The 18520-nt window shown below is 47.4% G+C and overlaps 1 protein-coding gene across 1 annotated transcript; it reads left to right on the top strand.

The window, feature by feature from the left end:
• Positions 1-4331: 4331 nt before the first annotated feature.
• Positions 4332-18056, top strand: TMEM269 (transmembrane protein 269). The gene is made up of 6 exons (XM_017881972.1): positions 4332-4464; positions 8888-9026; positions 12544-12641; positions 13343-13486; positions 14145-14345; positions 17843-18056. The coding sequence occupies exons 1-6, from the start codon at positions 4437-4439 to the stop codon at positions 17968-17970; spliced, it is 738 nt and encodes a 245-aa protein (XP_017737461.1). The 5' UTR covers positions 4332-4436; the 3' UTR covers positions 17971-18056.
• The last annotated feature ends 464 nt before the right edge of the window (positions 18057-18520 follow it).

Below are 18520 nucleotides of genomic sequence, written 5' to 3'. Positions count from 1 at the left end.
GCCCAGGCTGGTCTCAAATTCCTGGCCTCAAGCAGAATAAGATGTTTATGTGAGATACTACCGGAGTAGTTCACTTGAGCGTTTAGTGATAGGTATGTAGAGGATGTATATCAAGGTATGTAGAGGATGTATATCAAGGTATGTAGAGGATGTATATCAAGGTATAGAGAAGTCAAGTAACTTATTTAAGGTCATACAACTTATAAGCAATTGAGCCCATATCTCTGGCATTAAAGCCTGGATATAGAACTTTAAGGAGCTGGAGCTTGGGAGGAGGGAACTACAATGTGCCTGGAAAAATTTCATTTCTGTAGTCTTAAACAGCTTTTGATTGAGTGGAGCAGTCTGTACTTGAAAGCTTTTTTCTTCATTTTGATTTGTACTATTATCATCTCCTGCTTTTCTCTACTTCACTGACTGTACCTTTTCTGTGTCCTGATTCTCCTCTTCCTAACATCTACATTCTGAGGCCAAGCTTGTGGCCCTGTCCTCTTTATCTCTACTAAGTTGTCTAATCCATTCCCCAGGCTTTAAATGCCGTCCACCCACTGCTGACTCGCATACATACCTCCAACCCTCATCAGTCCCCAAGTTTCATGCACACTTGTTTGTCCAGCAGCCTTACTTGCTATCTTCACTTGACTTGTAGTCATTACAAATTTAACGTGTCCAAATCTAAACTCTTGAGTTCATCCTCAAAACCTGTTTCACCACCAGGCCTCTCTCTTTCCGTCAGCACCTGTCTCACATTGTTGTAGCAGCCAAGAGCCCAAGTCATTCTTGATTCTTCTTATTCTCCCCATACCAGTCAGCAGTCCCAGCTCTGCCTTCAAAATGTATCCCAAATGTGACTGCTTCTCTTCTCCTCACCCCTTTCCCCCTTAGTCCAAGCCACCAACATGTCCAGCCTGGACAATGCAGTAATTCCTAACTTGTCTCCCTGCTTCCACAGAGATTGTCAACATCATCTTTTGAAACTACAAACCAGATCACACCTCTGTTAAAAAAAAAAAAAATCCCAGAGTTTCTCATTTCTTCCTTAGATTCTATGTGATTTGCCACTCTCAGGACTCAGCATGTTCCTGCTTTGCTGACCTTGCTGTTCTTCCCACACACCAAGCTCATTGCTGCTAATTTACATTTGCTGTCTCATCTGCTTGGAGCATTGCCTCCAAGATCTTTGCAGGTTTGTGTCTACTCATCCTTTAGGTCCTTGCTGAAATACCACTTCCCTGATTACCCTATCAGAAATAGCAACCCTTCTCACATTAAAGTGGTTCTGATTCTGCTTTGTTTTCCACAGCACTTAGCACAACCAGAAATGATGTGTGTTTTGCTTCTGTTTATAAGTTCTGTGATTATAAGTTCTGTGAGGACAGAGACTGTCTTTGTCTTGTTTCCTGCTGTCTCTAGCATCTAAAATAGTGCCTGGCGCAGGATAAATACTCTTAATAATGAATAAGTAAGTGGGCCAGGCATGGTAGCTCATGCCTGTCATCCCAGCACTTTGGGAGGCCAAGGCAGGCAGATCATTTGAGGTCAGGAGTTTGAGACCAGCCTGGCCACCATGGTGAAACCCCCATCTCTACTAAAAATATAAAAATTAGTCAAGTGTGGTGGCGGGCACCTGTAATCCAGGCTACTCAGGAGACTGAGGCACAAGAATTGCTTGAACCCGGGAGGCGGAGGTTGCAGTGAGTCAAGATTGCGCCACTGCACTCCAGCCTGGGTGACAGAGTGAGACTCCACTTCAAAAAAAAAAAAAAAAAAAAGAATAAATCAAGTAAATCAATGGACGGATATCTGTAGCTCAGTACCTATATCCTGCAAAGGATCCAAGTCAATGCAGTTAATAGAAGTATAATGTGAGCCACATGTGTGATCTAAATTTTTCCAGTAGCTACATCAGAAAGTAAAAAGTGAAATTAACTTTAAGAATACATTTTATCACAGGGTGCAGTGGCTCATGCCTATAATCTCAGCAGTTTGGGGCTCTGAGGCAGGAGGATCACTTGAGCCTAAGAGTTCAAGACGAGCCTGGCCAACATAGGGAGATCTCATCTCTACAAAAAATACAAACATTAGCCAGGCATGGTGGCGTGTGCCTGTGGTCCCAGCTACTTGGGAGGCTGAGGTGGGAGGATTGCTTGAACCCAGGAGGTCAAAGCTGCTTTGAGCTATGATCATGTCACTGCATTCCAACTTGAGTGACAGAGTAAGACCCTGTCTCAATAAATAAATAAATACATTTTATCTAACCCAGCATATCCAAACTATTAGCATTTCAACAAATGACTAAAAAAAAATTATTTTACATTCTTTTTTAATCTAAGTATTCAAACTTTGGTATGTATTTTATACTTACAGCACATCTCATTCAGACTAGCCACGTTTCAAGTGCTCAGTAGCCACTTGTGGCTACTGGCTACCGTATTAGCACAAGTATAAGTAGCCTAACTTACTGTTTCTGTTCTGTACTTCCTGTGAGATCCAGAATGAGGAAAGCTGGAAACTTCTGGTAGGGGGTTCTTTCTCAGCTACCCTGCTTCCTTCCTTTCTCCTGAAGGAAACTTTGGGGATGTCCAGGCTGACAGATATATGATCCTATCCTTAGATTAATAATGCTAATAATTGAGCTTCTACTCTGTGCCAAGCATATAATTTCATTTAATTCTGACAACAATCCCATTTTACAGATTAGGAAACAGGTTCAGAAAAAGTAACTTGTTCACATTTATACATCTGGTAAGTGTTAGCACTGGAATGTAAACTTGGTTTAAAGGTAAGCTGGTATAATCATTATGCTACAATTTTTAATTTGCCACTCTTTTTTTTTTTTTTCGAGATAGAGTCTCGCTTTGTTGCCCAGGCTAGAGTGCAGTGATGCAATCTCGGCTCACTGCAGCCTCCACCTCCTGAGTTCAAGCAGTTCTTCTGCCTCAGCCTCCCAAGTAGCTGGGACTACAGGCACGCACCACCACGCCTGGCTAATTTTTTTTTTTTTTTTTTTTTGTATTTTTAGTAGAGAGGGGGTTTCACCATGTTGGCTAGGATGGTTTTGATCTCCTGATCTCGTGATCTGCCCGCCCCAGCCTCCCAAAGTGCTGGGATTATAGGCGTGAGCCACCGCACCAGGCTAATTTGCCACTTTAATGGGCCACATGGCAGGGAGCAATGAAGAGAAACACATAGATGATCAAAGGAAGCTGGCCTGACTCAGACTGGGGTGTGTAGCACACCTTTTGTCGCATCCACCTGGTTTCTCACACACCCTAGGTCTGACTTTGGTATCGCTGTTTTCAGGTCTCAGCTCCACTAATTATTAATGGTGTATTCTCCAGTAGAATCAGCTGTCTGATCCCCTATTTCCTCTTCTGTAGGACGGGAATGCTAACACTAACCTCAGGGTAGCTGAGAAGTTCCAGTGAGATGATGAGAATGTCTGTACAACATGTAGCCCAGCACTTGCTGCCTGGTGTTCCCTTCAGAACATGCTCGGTCTTGCACTCCTCTTTCCCGGGCTGGCTGCAAGGAGAGGCAAAGTATCACTTGACCTCCTAGCTCCCTTGCCCTTTTATATTCTCCTGTGGGGTCCTTACAGTGATCCCTGCTCTAGTGTCGCTTCCAGTGGGCTGGTGAGGATGGGGTCCTATCTGAGAACCGGTGCCTGAAATCCTTACCCAATACCAAAAAGTTTCTTTCTGTAGCACTCTGTCAGCCCAACTGCCAAAGATAGTCACCTCTGAGAAGCTCTTATCCCCTCCCTCTCGCTGCTCTCACCCCTGGGAGTCTATCTCACTTGGGCTCCTGAGGGGGCTCCTTCCCATCCTGTCTGTTGCTCATCTGCCTCCTGGCCTGCAGGATTGCAGATCCTTCCTCCACAATGGCTGCCAGGTTAGTCTTTCTGAAACAACCTGACCATGTCACCTTCCTACTTAAAAACTTTTCTTCAGGAATTGAGTGCAAATTCCTTAGCTTGTCATTCATCCAAATAGTATTCCTATGTGCCTATGCCCTTCTTATAGGCACAGCAACAGCAGCGAAGGAAACGTACAAGCAGTCCTGCCCGCGTGGAGCTTACCCTCTAGGGGCCCCACAGAGGCTGGGCCCAGCATCCCGACACAGCCTCGCCTCCCCAGCACACTTCCCGCCCCACTCCAGGCCCACGCGCCTGGGCCGCCGTCTCCACCATGAAGCCTTCCCAGCCTCACCCAGGTAGAGGAGGCGTCCGCTCCCCCGGGACTCCTCCATTCCCTGCCGCCCCTACTACAAGACCTGGGCTCCCCTGGAAACTGAGGCCCTTCTCCCTGTCTACAGACCCGCAACCCCTCCCCTGCTCTGGGGATTGTGAGCTAAGAGCCAGGGTGGGAGCGAGAGGCTCTCCTTTCCACCGCACAGGAAACGGGCAGGAGGGCGGACCACCATCGCAAGTAGGAATGCCTTGTTCCCAGGGTGAGCCCCCAGGTGAGCCTCCGCGGCCGCGTGGAAGGGACATGAAGCGCCGCTCCCCGGGTGCTGTTGGCGACCAGCCCGGCTCCATCTTCCCGGTGTCGTAGCGGCTGGAGCCGGGCCTGGGCAGCCTTGGGACAGCCAGAGTGGGCCAGGGGACCACGTCTCGTCCCCAGAGGCCGGGGACGGTTTCCAGCCTCCAGGAAAGGAGCGGGGGCTGGGAGGGGAGAGGGTCTAGAACTGACATGAGCGGCGTTGCCGTGTCTGTGCCACGCGTGTCACCTGCTGGAGAGCTCTGCCTGGATGATTTCACTCCGCGGAGGCGCCGCCCCGCCACTCAAGTCAGAAACCTCAGAGCCATACTCAACTCTCCCCTCCTCTCCAGCACCACTGTCACAGCCCTGATTTTCTCCTCCTCATGTCCATGCTCCCCTTTCCCCGCCCTTCCCCCCTCGTCCCCCCGCCCCCGTCGTCTCTTGGCCGGTTTCCTTTTCTGTAGTTTGTCCCCTCAGAGCCGCCCTGCGCTCCCTGCCCGTGTCTGACCAAGACTCTGCCCCCTTACTGAACACCACAGTCCCCGCCACGGGCTGCCACTCAAGGTCACGTCTGCACGACCACCCCCTGCAGCCTACCTGCCAGTGTCACCTCTGGTCACCCCTCTCTTCCAGGATCCAGGGATCCCGCCTCCTCATCGTGCTTCCGCACCTGGGGCTCATTCCCTGGGCCAAGAATGCCCCTCCTAATTCTTTGTTCATCCTTAGAGACCCTGAAAAATGTCACCACAGGAGTGGAACCTTCCTCTGCCCCACCCCAGACTTAGTCTTTCCACAACAGCTGGCACATCCCCTTGTCCAACATTACACTTGTCCCTACACACAGCTGCCTCCTCTACCAGCCTGAGCTGCTGGAGGGTGCGGCCTAGCTCTTGTTCTTCTCCCCATCCCCCCACACACGAGGCCTGACACAGAGCAGCCATCAGCAATAAATAAACAGCATTTTAAAAAATGAGTAAGTAGAAGATCATAAGAACTGGGTAGTTGCTGGGTATGTGGAAGGGGCTGGACTGTTGGGCGTTCATCTGAGAAGGCTTCTTGGAGGCCACATTGGGCAGGGTTAGATGGGGGGTCAATAAATTTGGTGCAACCAGAGGGCCTCGGGGAAGCACCAGAGTGACCTGTGATGTTAATTTAACAAACACAGAACAACTTCTATTGTCAGGCCTCATACTGGGCACAGGGACTTCGGCCAGCACTCAAATTGCATCCCCTGTAGGAACCCCAGGGTAGGTGGTGCCAAAACTCTGCCAAAACAGAGTGCCAAGTGTCACATGGTAAGCACAAGAAGACGAAAGCATACAGCTGAGGGACACCTAACATGCTGGAGGCGGGGGTGGGGGATGTCAGAGGGGCTTCCCAAAGAGGAGCACTACCCAACCCAAGACCAAAGAGAGGTTCTGAGAAGGGTGGGGAGGACCGAGAGGAAGCTGGGAGAGCTGAGCAGGGGTGGCATACCAAACACAGGAGTTGGACTCCATCCTGAGGGCATTCAAAAAGCTGGGGAGTGACCAGATCACCTGCAGTCTGGTGCTATGCCAAGCCTCAGCCCTCACACCTCCTGGGAGCCTTCTCACCTCCTGGCAGGCTGAGCCCCTTTACAGTGCTCCCTTAGTAGCCTGGTCGCTCGCCTCTTTTCTGTGCAGGGTTAGGTACTGCGGCTAAACTGTGTCCCTTGGTCTTAATCTTCTCTGTGTCCCAAGCACCAGGCACCACATCTTGCCCCTGGCCAAACATTTGCTGAATGAATGGCGGGTGGTTCCTTATTTCTGTTGTCTACTATAGCCCTTATTCTCAGTTCCACATCCTTTCACGCCTGGGACCTGTGCATTCTGCTGCAAACAGCATTTAATTGTGAAAGAGGAGACCCAAATCAAATCCTGGCTCCACCATTTACTGGACAAGTCACTTAACTCTCCTGAAACCTCAGTTTCCCCATCTGTAAGATAAGGTACCACTATGAATAAGTCTCCACATGTATGCAAAAGACTCATTTCCTTGGATAGGTTGTAAACTCTGTGATGGCAGGGACCAAGGTTTCTACCAGCACCCAACTCAGGCAGAGCATATAACCAATACAATGCTCAGTCCTATTGGTTGGTAGACAGCAGAGCACAGGGGAAAGACCACTTAAGGCAAAATTGTAAGTTTTGTTCTGCCACTTCTGGTGTGACCTTGAGCTAGGTTATTCCTATCTCTGAGTCTTCCTTGCTTTACCTGGAAAGTAGGGATAAGAACCCTTGCCTGACAGTGCTCACAGGGCCAGTGGAAATCCTAAATGTGAAAGTGGTTTGTGAATGGAGGAGATAACGAAAGAGATAATGTAGTAGACAATTGACCATTAATTAAAAATTAACCAGCTGTGAAGTAGCACAGAGGTAGCAGCAATGCTTGACAGCTGGTAGACAGACCCTAGGCACCTGCTAACTGACTCTGAGCAGCAGATACTGGGATGTTTGATCTTGCTGGGGTCAGCCCAGAGACCCAGGAGAGACCACTACAGCAGGTTCACGGGGAGGTAGTATGCACCAAGTCCTCTGTCCCCTTCCCCTCCCAGATTTCCCTGGCTTGCATTGCTTCCTGTCTTAGGTTTGGAGGGGCTCTGGCATAAGAAGGTCTTAGGAATCCCAATGGCTCTGGCCATGTAGCTACTGATCCCCTTTGGTGAGTGAGGCTGGCCCACTGAGGCAGTGAGCCCAGCAGTGCTGCCCTGATAAACTCTAGTCCCAAACTCCAAGTCAGCCCTCCCAGCTGCTGGCATCTTTGTGGCAGGTTAATGAGAAAGGACCATGGTTTGTCTCAGCTCTTGTCCAGACCAGGTGGGCCTGGGGCTGAACAGAGGGGCTGGATGGAGGCAGAGCTGGAGGTGAGATTAATCCTCACCTCTGAAATGGGTGAGGATTAAATGAGAAGACAGATCTGCGAACACCTTGAAGCTTGTTTGTTTTACTCAAGTGCAGGATCTATTTGTGGCTGATACATTTGCCCCAACCAGTGGGGCTTCTCAGTTTTGAGGAGGAATGAGGCTCTTTCTCCAAGAGACTCAGTTGCACAAGCAGATTATGTGTAAGGTGTACAAATGTGGTCTTAGAGTAAAAGCAGAGATAAGACAGGCTGTGAAGATGGGCAGGGCCAGCCAATTCCCTGTTGTGGGAGAGACTGGGAGCGCTGTGGGACCTAGGCTGGACAGTCCCACACACACAGGGAGGCTGCTGCTGTCTCGCAGGCCTGGCCATCGAGCTCCCTCACTGCCACATCCCACACACCTCCTCCTACTGAAATCTACGCCCCCAGCAGAAGAAACACCAGATTTAGAATCAGATGGGATTTGGTTCTACTTACTGTGTGACTTTGAGCAAATATCTTCCTTTCTTTTAATCGTAGTTTCCTCATTCGTAAAATAGGGGAGAATTCTAGCACCATCTCCTGAGGTTGTCAGGCTCTGAGAAGCAGACACAGGAATGAGAACATGGTGAAACGATCTTTGTGAACTATTCAGTGTTGTACACATTCTTTTTTTTTTTTTAAGACAGAGTCTCACTCGGTCACCCAGGCTGGAGCGCAGTGGTGTGATCTCGGCTCACTGCAACCTCTGCCTCCCAGGTTCAAGCAATTCTCCTGCCTCAGCCTCCTGAGTAGCTGGGACTACAGGCATGCACCACCACACCCAGCTAATTTTTGTATATTTAGTAGAGACAGGGTTTCAACATGTTGGCCAGGCTGGTCTCGAATTTCTGGCCTCAGGTGATCCACCTGCCTTGGCCTCCCAAAGTGCTGGGATTATAGGCATGAGCCACCGTGTCCGGCTACACATTCATTTTTAATCTGTCATCTCTTCCCTTGTGGGAAGTAGGCCTGCTGTTCTGATTGGGGCCTGTCAGAACCAGGACCTTAAGGCACCTCGGCTGCAGCCCTGTGCTTCAGGAGGAGTGAGCTTGGACTGTGGGACAACAGGACTTCCTGGCACTACTTCTCTCTCAGGCCAACCCTTGGTCAGTGACAAGGGCCCACCTCTCAGATGGGAGAAGGGCCTATATCCCCTGCATTCTGGGCCATGGGGCTCCAGGATGGTCGGCATATGGACTGGAGGGATGTCTGCGCTGCAGGGCAAAGGTGCGGCCAGAGAGGGAGTGGAAACTATGCTTGTGTTGGTTCACCCACTCTGCTATTGAGCTTTTGCAAGATGCTGGATCCTCAGCACCTTTGTCTTCACCTCCTGAGTCTCCTTCATCTACCTCCTGTCTCCCTTAGTCTAGTCCAGCCAGTGAAACCGAATGTAGGGAGGGTGCCATTTTGGGATGAGGTCTAGTGGAACAGGTCCCTGGGAGCCTCTTCTGGGACTCCTTGACCTTGGAAACCCTTTGCCCCTCTCTCTTGGGCCCCAGGTAAGGGTACCAGTTTCTTCCTGAGCCATGACCAGAGCCATTCCCAGATAAATGAGGTTTCCTGGAAGGATGTTACCAATGCCTTATCTCTGGCCAACATGGTCCTGGGGCTCTTCTCCATCATCTTCAGCTTCAGCAGGTAGGTCTGGGGCCCAGCAAGCTCTTAGCCAAGAGCTGGAGCCAATGGCATGAGGGAAGGAGAGGGAGAGTCTAGACAGCAGGCACTGAGGCACAGGAATCCACAGTGTACCCAGGGAAAGTGCAGTGGCTTAGGAGTCAAAGGGCCGAGATCCCAGACTCAACTGTACCAGTTCATTCCAGCTGTGGCAGTCTAGAATGGTTTTTATGAGAAAGTCAAGAGATTCTCTTCTGGTGGCCTGTATAAATTGTAAAGATTTATACAATCTTTGGGTAGGCCACAGTTCATAATATCTAATTCTTAGATCATACGACCTGGCAGAATATTTGAAATTAGCACTGTTTTGGAAGGTCCGAGACATGCATATGTTCCCCCAAAACGTTGTAAGCAAATTCTGTTTCTGTAAGTTGAATCCCATTTCAATGTTTTTGGGATATCAGTCCTTTAAAGATAAATCCTTTATGATGCAGGTAACGTCTTCTTAATCTACTCGATTGTCTATAACCATCAGCAAGTGACTTCTCTTTGGATTTGTTTCTCATCCATAAAATAAGATGACTTTACCTGATGATGTTTAAGCTCCCTTGCAGGGGGAATTTTTGTGATTCTCTAAAGTCTTGGTTTTTCGAATATAATAAAGTAGGGCACACCTACAGCAGAAAATCTCTTTTTTAAAGAAACTTTTTTTGTTTTGTTTTGTTTTTTAGAGATGAGGTCTCACTATATTGCCCAGGCTGATCTCAAACACCTGGGCTCAAGTGATCCACCTGCCTAGGCCTCCCAAAGTGCTGGGATTACAAACGTGAGCCACTGTGCCCAGCCCAGAAAACTTCTATCTTCTTAGTTCAGCCTAATTATCTGGGAGTGTTGTTTTTTTGCCATAATGGTGTCCTGAGTATTTTTATTTAGCTTCAGTCCCCTTTAGATACGTAAGACTGGGTCTAAACAAAGGAAATGCTGTGGTTGTTTGGAGACAGCTGAGGTCTAGGTCAGGCCCTTTGCTTCTTCTGGGCTGCCTAAGCATTGCAATCGGTGCAGACTTGAGTGGGCCTCTCAGGGCAGGTTTGCTTGGAGCTGTGGTGGCAGCTTTTAGAGGGACCTGGGGACAGGTGCTGGATGGAGGCACAGAATTAAGAATATGGGGTCTGAAAGAGCTCATGGAAATAATTTAAAGCATCAAAATACATGAGACAAAAACTAATAGAACTGCAAGGACAAATTGATGAGTCCACTATCAAGGTTGGAGATTTCCACACCCCTCTATCAGAAACTGACAGATCCAGCAGGCAGAAAATCAGCAAAGACATACTTGAAGTCAGCAACACCATTGATCATCACCTGGATAAAATGGACATCTATAGAGTACTTCATCCAACCATGCAGAGTACACATTCTTCTCCAGCTCACTTGGACAGATCACATTCTGGGCCATAAAACATACCTTAACAAATTTAAAAGAAGCATACTCTCAGACCACATGGAAATGAACTAGAAGTCAATAACAGAGGCCGGGCGCGGTGGCTCAAGCCTGTAATCCCAGCACTTTGGGAGGCTGAGATGGGCGGATCACGAGGTCAGGAGATCGAGACCATCCTGGCTAACATGGTGAAACCCTGTCTCTACTAAAAAATACAAAAAACTAGCCGGACGAGGTGGCAGGCGCCTGTAGTCCCAGCTACTCCGGAGGCTGAGGCAGGAGAATGGCATAAACCCGGGAGGCGGAGCTTGCAGTGAGCTGAGATCCGGCCACTGTACTCCAGCCTGGGTGACAGAGCAAGACTCCGTCTCCAAAAAAAAAAAAAAAAAAAAAAAAGCAAAAAAAAAAAGATAGCTGAAAAATCCTGAAATATATGGAGATTAAACAACACACTTCTAAATGACACATGGATAAAAGAAGACGTCTCACGAAACATTAAAAATGTTTTGAACTAAAAAAATGACAACATGATTTATCAAAACTTATAGGATGCAGGGAAAGCAGTGCTTTGCTTTGAGGGAAATTTATTTCATTGAATGCATATATTCAAAAAAAGAAAGATTTAAAATCCATAATTTAAGCTTTAACCTTAGGAAACTAGAAAAAGAAAAGCAAACTAAATCCAAAGTAAGCATAACAAGTAAAAAGTAAAAATTAGGCCGGGTGCAGTGGCTCATGCCTGTAGTTCCAGCACTTTGGGAAGCTGAAGCAGGTGGATCACTTGAGGTCAGGAGTTCAAGACCAGCCTGACCAACATGGTGAAACACCATCTCTACTAAAAATATAAAAATTAGCCGGGTGTGGTGGCACATACCTGTAATCCCAGCTACTTGGGAGGCTGGCAGGAGAATCGCTCAAACCTGGGAGGCAGAGGTTGCAGTGAGCAGAGATCGCACCACTGCATTCCAGCCTGGACAGCAGAGGGACTCCATCTTAAAAAATAAAATAAAAATTAGAGTGGCAATCAAAGAAACTGAAAACAAGAAGTTAATAGAGAAAAATCAATGAAACCAAAAGCTGTTTCTTTGAGATCAATAAAATCGATAAACATCTAGCTAAGCTAACCAAGTTTAAAAAATGAAAAGACAGAAATTACCAATATCAGAAATAAAACAAGGGTCATTACTACTGATTCCACAGGCATTAAAAGTATAATAAAGGAATGCTATGAACAAGCCTCTGCCCACAAATTTGATATTGTAGCTGAAAATAATCAATCCCTTAAAAGACATAAGTTGCTGGGCGCGGTGGCTCACGCCTGTAATCGCAGCACTTTAGGAGACCGAGGTGGGTGGATCACGAGGTCAGGAGATCAAGACCATCCTGGCTAACACGGCGAAACCCCGTCTCTACTAAAAATACAAAAAATTAGCCGGGTGTGGTGGCGGGCACCTGTAGTCCCAGCTACTTGGGAGGCTGAGGCAGGAGAATGGCGTAAAACCTGGACGCAGAGCTTGCAGTGAGCCGAGATCACACCACTGCACTCTAGCCTGGGCAACAGAGCGAGACTGTGTCTCAAAAAAAAAAAAAAAAAAGACATAAGTTACCAAAACTCACACAAGGAGAAACAGGTCATCTGAATAGGTTTGTATCTATTAAATCATTTAGCACACACTCCTCATTTTACAGATGGGGGAACAAGCCTAGAGATGGGGTAGTGATTTAGCTAATAATTCATAGAGAGATGGTAGCAGAGGCTGGGCTAGAACCTAGGTCCCCTGTGCCATCAAAAATGCCTGGAAGTTAGAGTTGGAAGGGATCTTAGTGATGTTCTAGGGGGTTTGGGGCACCCGTTTAAGACTGTAGATTGAGTTTGTGAGGGATGTAGGCGTGTGTGTGCATGTGTGGTGTGAAAAGCAGCATATATCAGAAAGGATGTGAGTGTGGGGGACATGAAGGGATGTGTGTATGTGTGCAAGTGTGGGAGATATGTAGGAAGTATATTAGTGTACACTAATATACTAATGGGGGGTGGGGGAGAGTCTCCAGTGGAGACTGCGAAAGTGCTTCCCCATTTGGTCTTGCTGGCCTGCACTTTAGGAAACGCCACTATGCCTCCTGGATGCTCCTGGTCAGCTTCCTGTTGGACATGGCAGTCAGGGCAATGACCAGCCACATCAACATCTGCTCCAAATGGGGTGAGTTCAGGCCCCAGGCCCCTAATCCTTGTCCCCAGTAGCATCCATCTGGGGTCACCCCTTCGTCCATCCTCTAACATCCCGCAGGCTTTCATCAGGCATCCACCCCTGTTCACACTCCCCCCCTCCCCGAGAGCAGCAGCAGCAGCCCTGGAGCAGGAGTTCGAGAGCCCCGCGGTCCAGCTCCGCCTCCTCTGCTGGCTCACTTATTGACCTTTGGGCAGTCCTGTCCTGGCTTTCAGTTTTCTCATCTGCCCTGCTTCCCTGTTCTGGACCCATCCAGGTATTGGAGTGGAAGTGGGTAGGGGTGAGGTGAGAGGAGGTTGGCAGAGAGGAGATGAAAATTAAACCAGCAGAGCAGCTGGTTTAAAATACAGTAAAATGCTTCCATGTAAGATTTAGCTTGAAAAAAGTCCCACAGCTTATCAGTTTGTATCTGATTGTAGTCCAACCCTTGCATGTTAAGGGATGGGAAAACTAAGATCTGAGAGGGAAATACTTGCCCAGGGCCACTGGCCAGCGCAAGGCAGAGCCAGGAGGAGATCCTAGTCTTTGATCTACAGACTGCCCCAGGGGAGCAGCTGTTGCTTTCTGGGACCTCAGGACCCCTCTTGTCACTACCCCAGCTCCCCTACTAGAGGGGGGCTAAGGTGCAAGACGTGGGAGTATAAGTTCTTCTAACTTTGGGCCCTCTGGGGCAGGAGCCGAGCTGAATGACTTTGCCGTCTTCACCACCTTCGGCCTGGCCTCCGCTCTGCTCCTAGGCGTGGATGGACTTCTGAGTGGGATCCTGGCCATCATCTATGTGTCAGCTGCTTCTTTCCACTTGTGCTTTTATTCACCTGGTGAGTGGAACCAAGGTTGCCTTAGAAAAGAGGGCAGGGGAGCACACAACGGGGAGCTGTCGGATGCCAGAAGCCTGGGGTGCAGTTACTGACTCCTTTTTTGGAGCTCCTCTTCCTTCCTCCTTGCATGCCCCATGCTTCATGCTCATTGAAGGCTGCAGGCTGCACTGGCAGAGCCCTGGGCTGGGAGGCAAGGGCTTTTGTTTCTTGGAGCAGCTGTACCTCTTTCTCAATGCATGACCTGTGACATTTGGATGGAGCACACTGATTCTTGGACTAGAACTGGAGGTTGTATTCTAGTTCCTCAAAACAGATGGAGAAACCATGCTCCAGTGAGATAAATTGTCTTGCCTAAGGTCACAAAGTGAGGGAGAGCAGATACAGCACAGGACTTAGACTAGCAGGTCTCAAAGCAGAGACTTCCTAGGAGCCAGGGCACACACCCTGGTCCTACTGGCTGTCTGCTTTCCCTTGGAAACCCAATGTAAAACCCATGCATCGTCTTTGTGAATAAATGATTTTCAGCCTGCCACTGCCTTTGGGTTTAAGGGAATATTGTATCCCGGGTAGGGGAATACCCAAAGAGAGAGGGGCCTGCTTCATTTTGGTATCTTTAGAGCAGAGGGAAGCAGCTAATCTCCAGCGTTCTTCCTGGCAGGAGTCCCCTCCACATACAAGGGTCTACCCTGCCCCTATGCTTCCTGCATCTTGGCTTCCACCTCCCTTCTGACCAAAGGCAACAGGTTCATCCTCTGCTGCATGGCCTCACTCATGATTCTCTTCATGATGGACCAGAGCTACTATCCATATGACAAAATCCTGGAGTCTGAGAACTGGAAAAAATTGGTTTATATGGGAGGTGAGTGAAAATGTCACTATGGCCCATTTGTTATCACTGTAGCTTATTGCCACTGTACCTCACCCCAGCATTTTTCTATCTCCCTTGTTCTGCTTTATTTTTCCCCATAGAACTGGTGATCATCTGACATATTTACTAGTTTTCTTATTGTCTACAAATACTAAACCTACCCCCCAATAGGGGACTCTCTTTTATTCATGCTATTAATATAATCCCCAGTGCCTAGAAGTGTGTCAGTCACATGGGAGGTGTTCAGTATCTATTTGCTAAATGTTAATGAGTTCAAAAGAAATTTAGGAAGCACCCCCCGTGTGCCAGGTACTGGAAATCAATTTGGTAAACTAGGCAAACAGTCCCTGCCTCTGAATCTAGAGCCTGATCACAGAGGAGACAGATACCAAACAAATAATGGCAGAAATAACTAGAAACATAGAGTTTTACTGTATGTATTATGCAAGTGCATGGTGCTCTGAGAGAGTGTCAGAAGGTGACCTACTTCAGGCTGGGATGATCTGAAGGGAAGGAAAGGATCCTTAAGCAGGTGTCATTTAAGTGAGACCTACAAGAGGAGTGGACAGGTGGGGATGGGGAGGTTCAGGAGGTTCAGGAAGAGGAACAGTTGTGATGGCTTTGAGGCCACAGGGGCTGGACACATTAGTGGAGCAATGTGGCTGAAACTTGCTGAGACAGCCAGTGACAAAGACTGAGGCCATGAGGTGAGCAGACCTGGCAGGATTTGGGATTTGAGACCAAAGGCAAATGAGGAGCTTCTAAAGGGATTTATGCAGGGAACCGGTATGGCTGGAGCAGCAGTTTTCAATGATCACTTTGACTGCAATGTGGAGAATAGATTGTAGGCCTGAGAATGTAAGTAGGAAAACAAACTTTTTGTTCAGATGAGAGGTGATGGTGGCAGTGGAGATAAAGAGAAGTCAATGGATTTGAGATAAATGTTGGAAATAGAATTGACATTGAGGAGGGAGGAGGAGACATGGATGACTCTTAGGGTTGGGGTTGAAGTAACTGAGCACTGGGTTCCAGGTCCTGAGTTCCTGGTCACACTGGTGCCTTGCAGAAGTCTCCCTAGAGCTTCCCCTGATTTAGGGCTTCCTTCAAGGAATATCAGCTTTTCTTCTCTTAAAATGTGCTCCTGTAAACAAGACAAACATCTGTGGGGATACAGAGTTTCTTCCATTATTCCCGTGTGAGTCCACTATAGTTTATAGGGTCTTCGGTTTCATCCTGATCTTTCTCTTAAGGTTTCTACCTTTTGTAACATTAGCACCAACAGCTCTATCCAAGTTCCAGGAGCTGGCTCCTCCTACGCCTTAGGTGGCAGAGGCAGAACGGTGGTGAGAAGCTTCTGGGTTTGGAAGCTTCTCAGGAAGACCTGAGCCCAAGCTCTAACTCTAGCACATATTAGTTGTATGAACTTGGGCTAATACCTCACTGTTTTGAGCTCAATTTTCTTCATCTGTAAAACGAAGCCACTAATCCCTACTTTGCAGGATTACTGAGATTAAATGAGATAATAAATATAAATCCTTTGGTACAGATGTGTCCATTTCTAGCCTCGTTCTTCTCCTCCACCTCCCCTTCTCCTATCTCATAACAGTAGTGTTTCTTAGTGTTCTTCACTCCTGTGGATACTACTGATCCCCCTCGTCTCAAAATAAACCACATACTTGGCCTCAGCCTTCCTCAGATTGTCCTGCTGTGTGAGTAAAGGAGGAAACTGCACCTTACAGATTTTGACAACAGTTAATACCAGAGCCCTACTGGGTAGATTTCAAAATGGCTTCCATGGACATTCCTTTTATTTGGAGTGCAGCCAGTCGCCTTCTTAGACTGAGGTCCCTTCTACCCCACAGAGCTTCATACGTCTGAGAACTGGCCTGTGACCAGCACTCTGAGACGTTATGATATATAATTTTTTTTTTTTTTTTTTACAGACAGTACCCCAGTATCATATATATACGGTAGAGACAGTGTCTCACTGTTTTGTCCAGGCTGATCTCAAATTCCTGGACTCAAGGAATCCTCCTGCCTTGGCCTCCCAAAGTGCTGAGATTACAGGCATGAGCCAACACGCTGGCCACATACTTTCCAAGACAACTCTGGTTTTCACTATTGTCTTTTTGCCTCAACAGATCAATGACTATGCTTGAAATGCAGTATTCCAAAATGCCCATGCATATCCTTAACTGCTTCTTACTCCTAGAAGCAGTCTTCTATCAGATCATATGTTCTGATTTCTCTTACAGGACACGTGGTGATCATTCCCATGGAAATACCATTGGCTCATACTCTCTTTGTCCTCTTTTTGAGCTCCCTGAGGCAGTGTGTCTAGTTTTTAAGAGTCAAGCAGAAGTGGGTTTGAATCAGGACCTTGCATGGGTTACTTCTGTTTCTTCTTATGGAAAACAGACTTAGTTCTAAACCACGGGATTATTGTGAAGTATAAATGAAAAAAAATGTACATATCTAGCAGAATGTCTAGTGCAAAATAGATATTCCACAAATGTGAGTGCTCTTCTGTCTTTTGGTGGCGAATCTGAGATGTAAATTGTGTTGGGAGTCCCCAAGACCGCCTCTGAGAAGACTCACAGGACTCAGCTTGTTGTTGTACTCGTGGCTAAGATTGATTTCAGCAAAAGGATACAAAGCAAAATCAGCAAAGGGAAAAGGTGCATGGGACAAAGTTCAGGGGAAACCAGGTGCAAGCTTCAGAGAGTCCTCTCCCAGTAGAGTCACACGAGATGCACTTAATTCCTCAGCACTGAATTGTGGATAATACAATGAAGTGTTGTCTACCAGGGAAACTGATCAGAGACTCAGTGCCCAAGTTTTTACTGGGGGATGGTCACGTCAGCACCCTGTGCCTACCACATACCAAAATTCCAGACTCCCAGAAGGAAAGCAGGTATTACCACTGTGCTTATACGGACAGTCCAGGAACAGCGAGACACTCTTATCAGTTGGGGAAAGTTTTATGTTGGTCTAAGGAACTGTTTACTATTCAAGCTTCCAGCTATCAGCCAAGGGCCAGCCTTGCAAGAAGGCCTTTCTGAAGATAGCAGTCTCAGGCCTGCATGTAAACTCTTTTCTGCATACATACCATACTGCATTGGTCATTATCACATGTTAAATTTAAAACAATGAGGAAGATTTTTTTTTTTTTTCCTGACAAGAGTTTTCGGTTTTGTCTTGTTTTGTTTTGTTTTCCCTAACAAAGGCAATTCAGATTTATTCTTGGCTGGAACTTCTGATGTGAATTTGACACAATGGAACCTGAGACTGCATTGGGCTATACTTCTCTAGTTACTTACCTATCTCTATTAAACTGAACTTGAAGACAGGGCTCCTGTCTCTTTTGTTTCTTTCTTAAGCACTATGTGAAAATAAAGAATGGGAGGGTGGGGAGGGGAGAGCAGGGGTAGAAAGCATAGAAGACAGAGCTTTCTAGAAATTGAGTGTCTGCACTTTTCTTCTTCCAGGTGTCATCATGCTGTTTTTCTCCCCATTGTCTCTGTCTGCTTTTTACTGCCTGATGTGGTCGCTCTCATACATCTTCTTTCCAGATGCTCTTTGGGGCAAGGCAGCCTGTCTTTCGCCACAGCACTGAGGAAGCTAAGCGCTCTACCAGCTCCTGCCGGCCCCTGTGGGGTTTGTGTCAGCATATCGGGTCAAGCCTTGTGTAGCTGCACTAAAGCTTTGCGTGTACCTGTGTTGTCCTATACTAGATATATGGTATGTCTCTTGCCGTGAAGTGAGAAACCCAAAGTAGGGTCAGTGACCTTCCCTTCTTTCTGTTTATTCAGGGTTCTGACTCCCTTGGGGACAATACTTGTTTATGTCATGTAGAACAGAATATCCCCCTGCCTCAAGCTCAATGTGGGCTGGGTTTGAGTTGCAGCTCCGTTACCAACTGGGTGACTGTGTTACTAAGGTCTACCCCTTGGAAAGGAGTGACAGCCTTCAGAACTGGTATTGGCCTTGACCTCAGCCCTGCCTGGTGGGACTTCCTGAAGCATTTCTTACTCTTGCAGACTCTGGCTCTGAGAGGAGAGCTAATCACAGGACTCTCTTGTTGCCCAGTTTGAATGTGTGTAGGATTTTGTAACTTAAACATTCTGTATTTTAATAGTTCAAAGCTGCTGCCTTTTGCTTTGTTT

The sequence above is a fragment of the Rhinopithecus bieti genome, unplaced genomic scaffold (genome assembly GCF_001698545.2).
Source record: "Rhinopithecus bieti isolate Rb0 unplaced genomic scaffold, ASM169854v2 scaffold_12155, whole genome shotgun sequence".
NCBI lineage: Eukaryota > Metazoa > Chordata > Mammalia > Primates > Cercopithecidae > Rhinopithecus > Rhinopithecus bieti.
Note: the sequence above shows the minus strand (reverse complement) of the source record. Positions and strands in the feature narration are given on the sequence as shown.

Excerpts from the sequence above, each read along its gene's own strand:
- TMEM269 (XM_017881972.1), top strand. The coding sequence starts at position 4,437 with ATGCCTTGTTCCCAGGGTGAGCCCCCAG. Across the intron at positions 9,027-12,543 it reads ATCATCTTCAGCTTCAGCAG|GAAACGCCACTATGCCTCCT; the intron begins GTAGGTCTGGGG and ends CCTGCACTTTAG. Across the intron at positions 12,642-13,342 it reads CAACATCTGCTCCAAATGGG|GAGCCGAGCTGAATGACTTT; the intron begins GTGAGTTCAGGC and ends CCTCTGGGGCAG.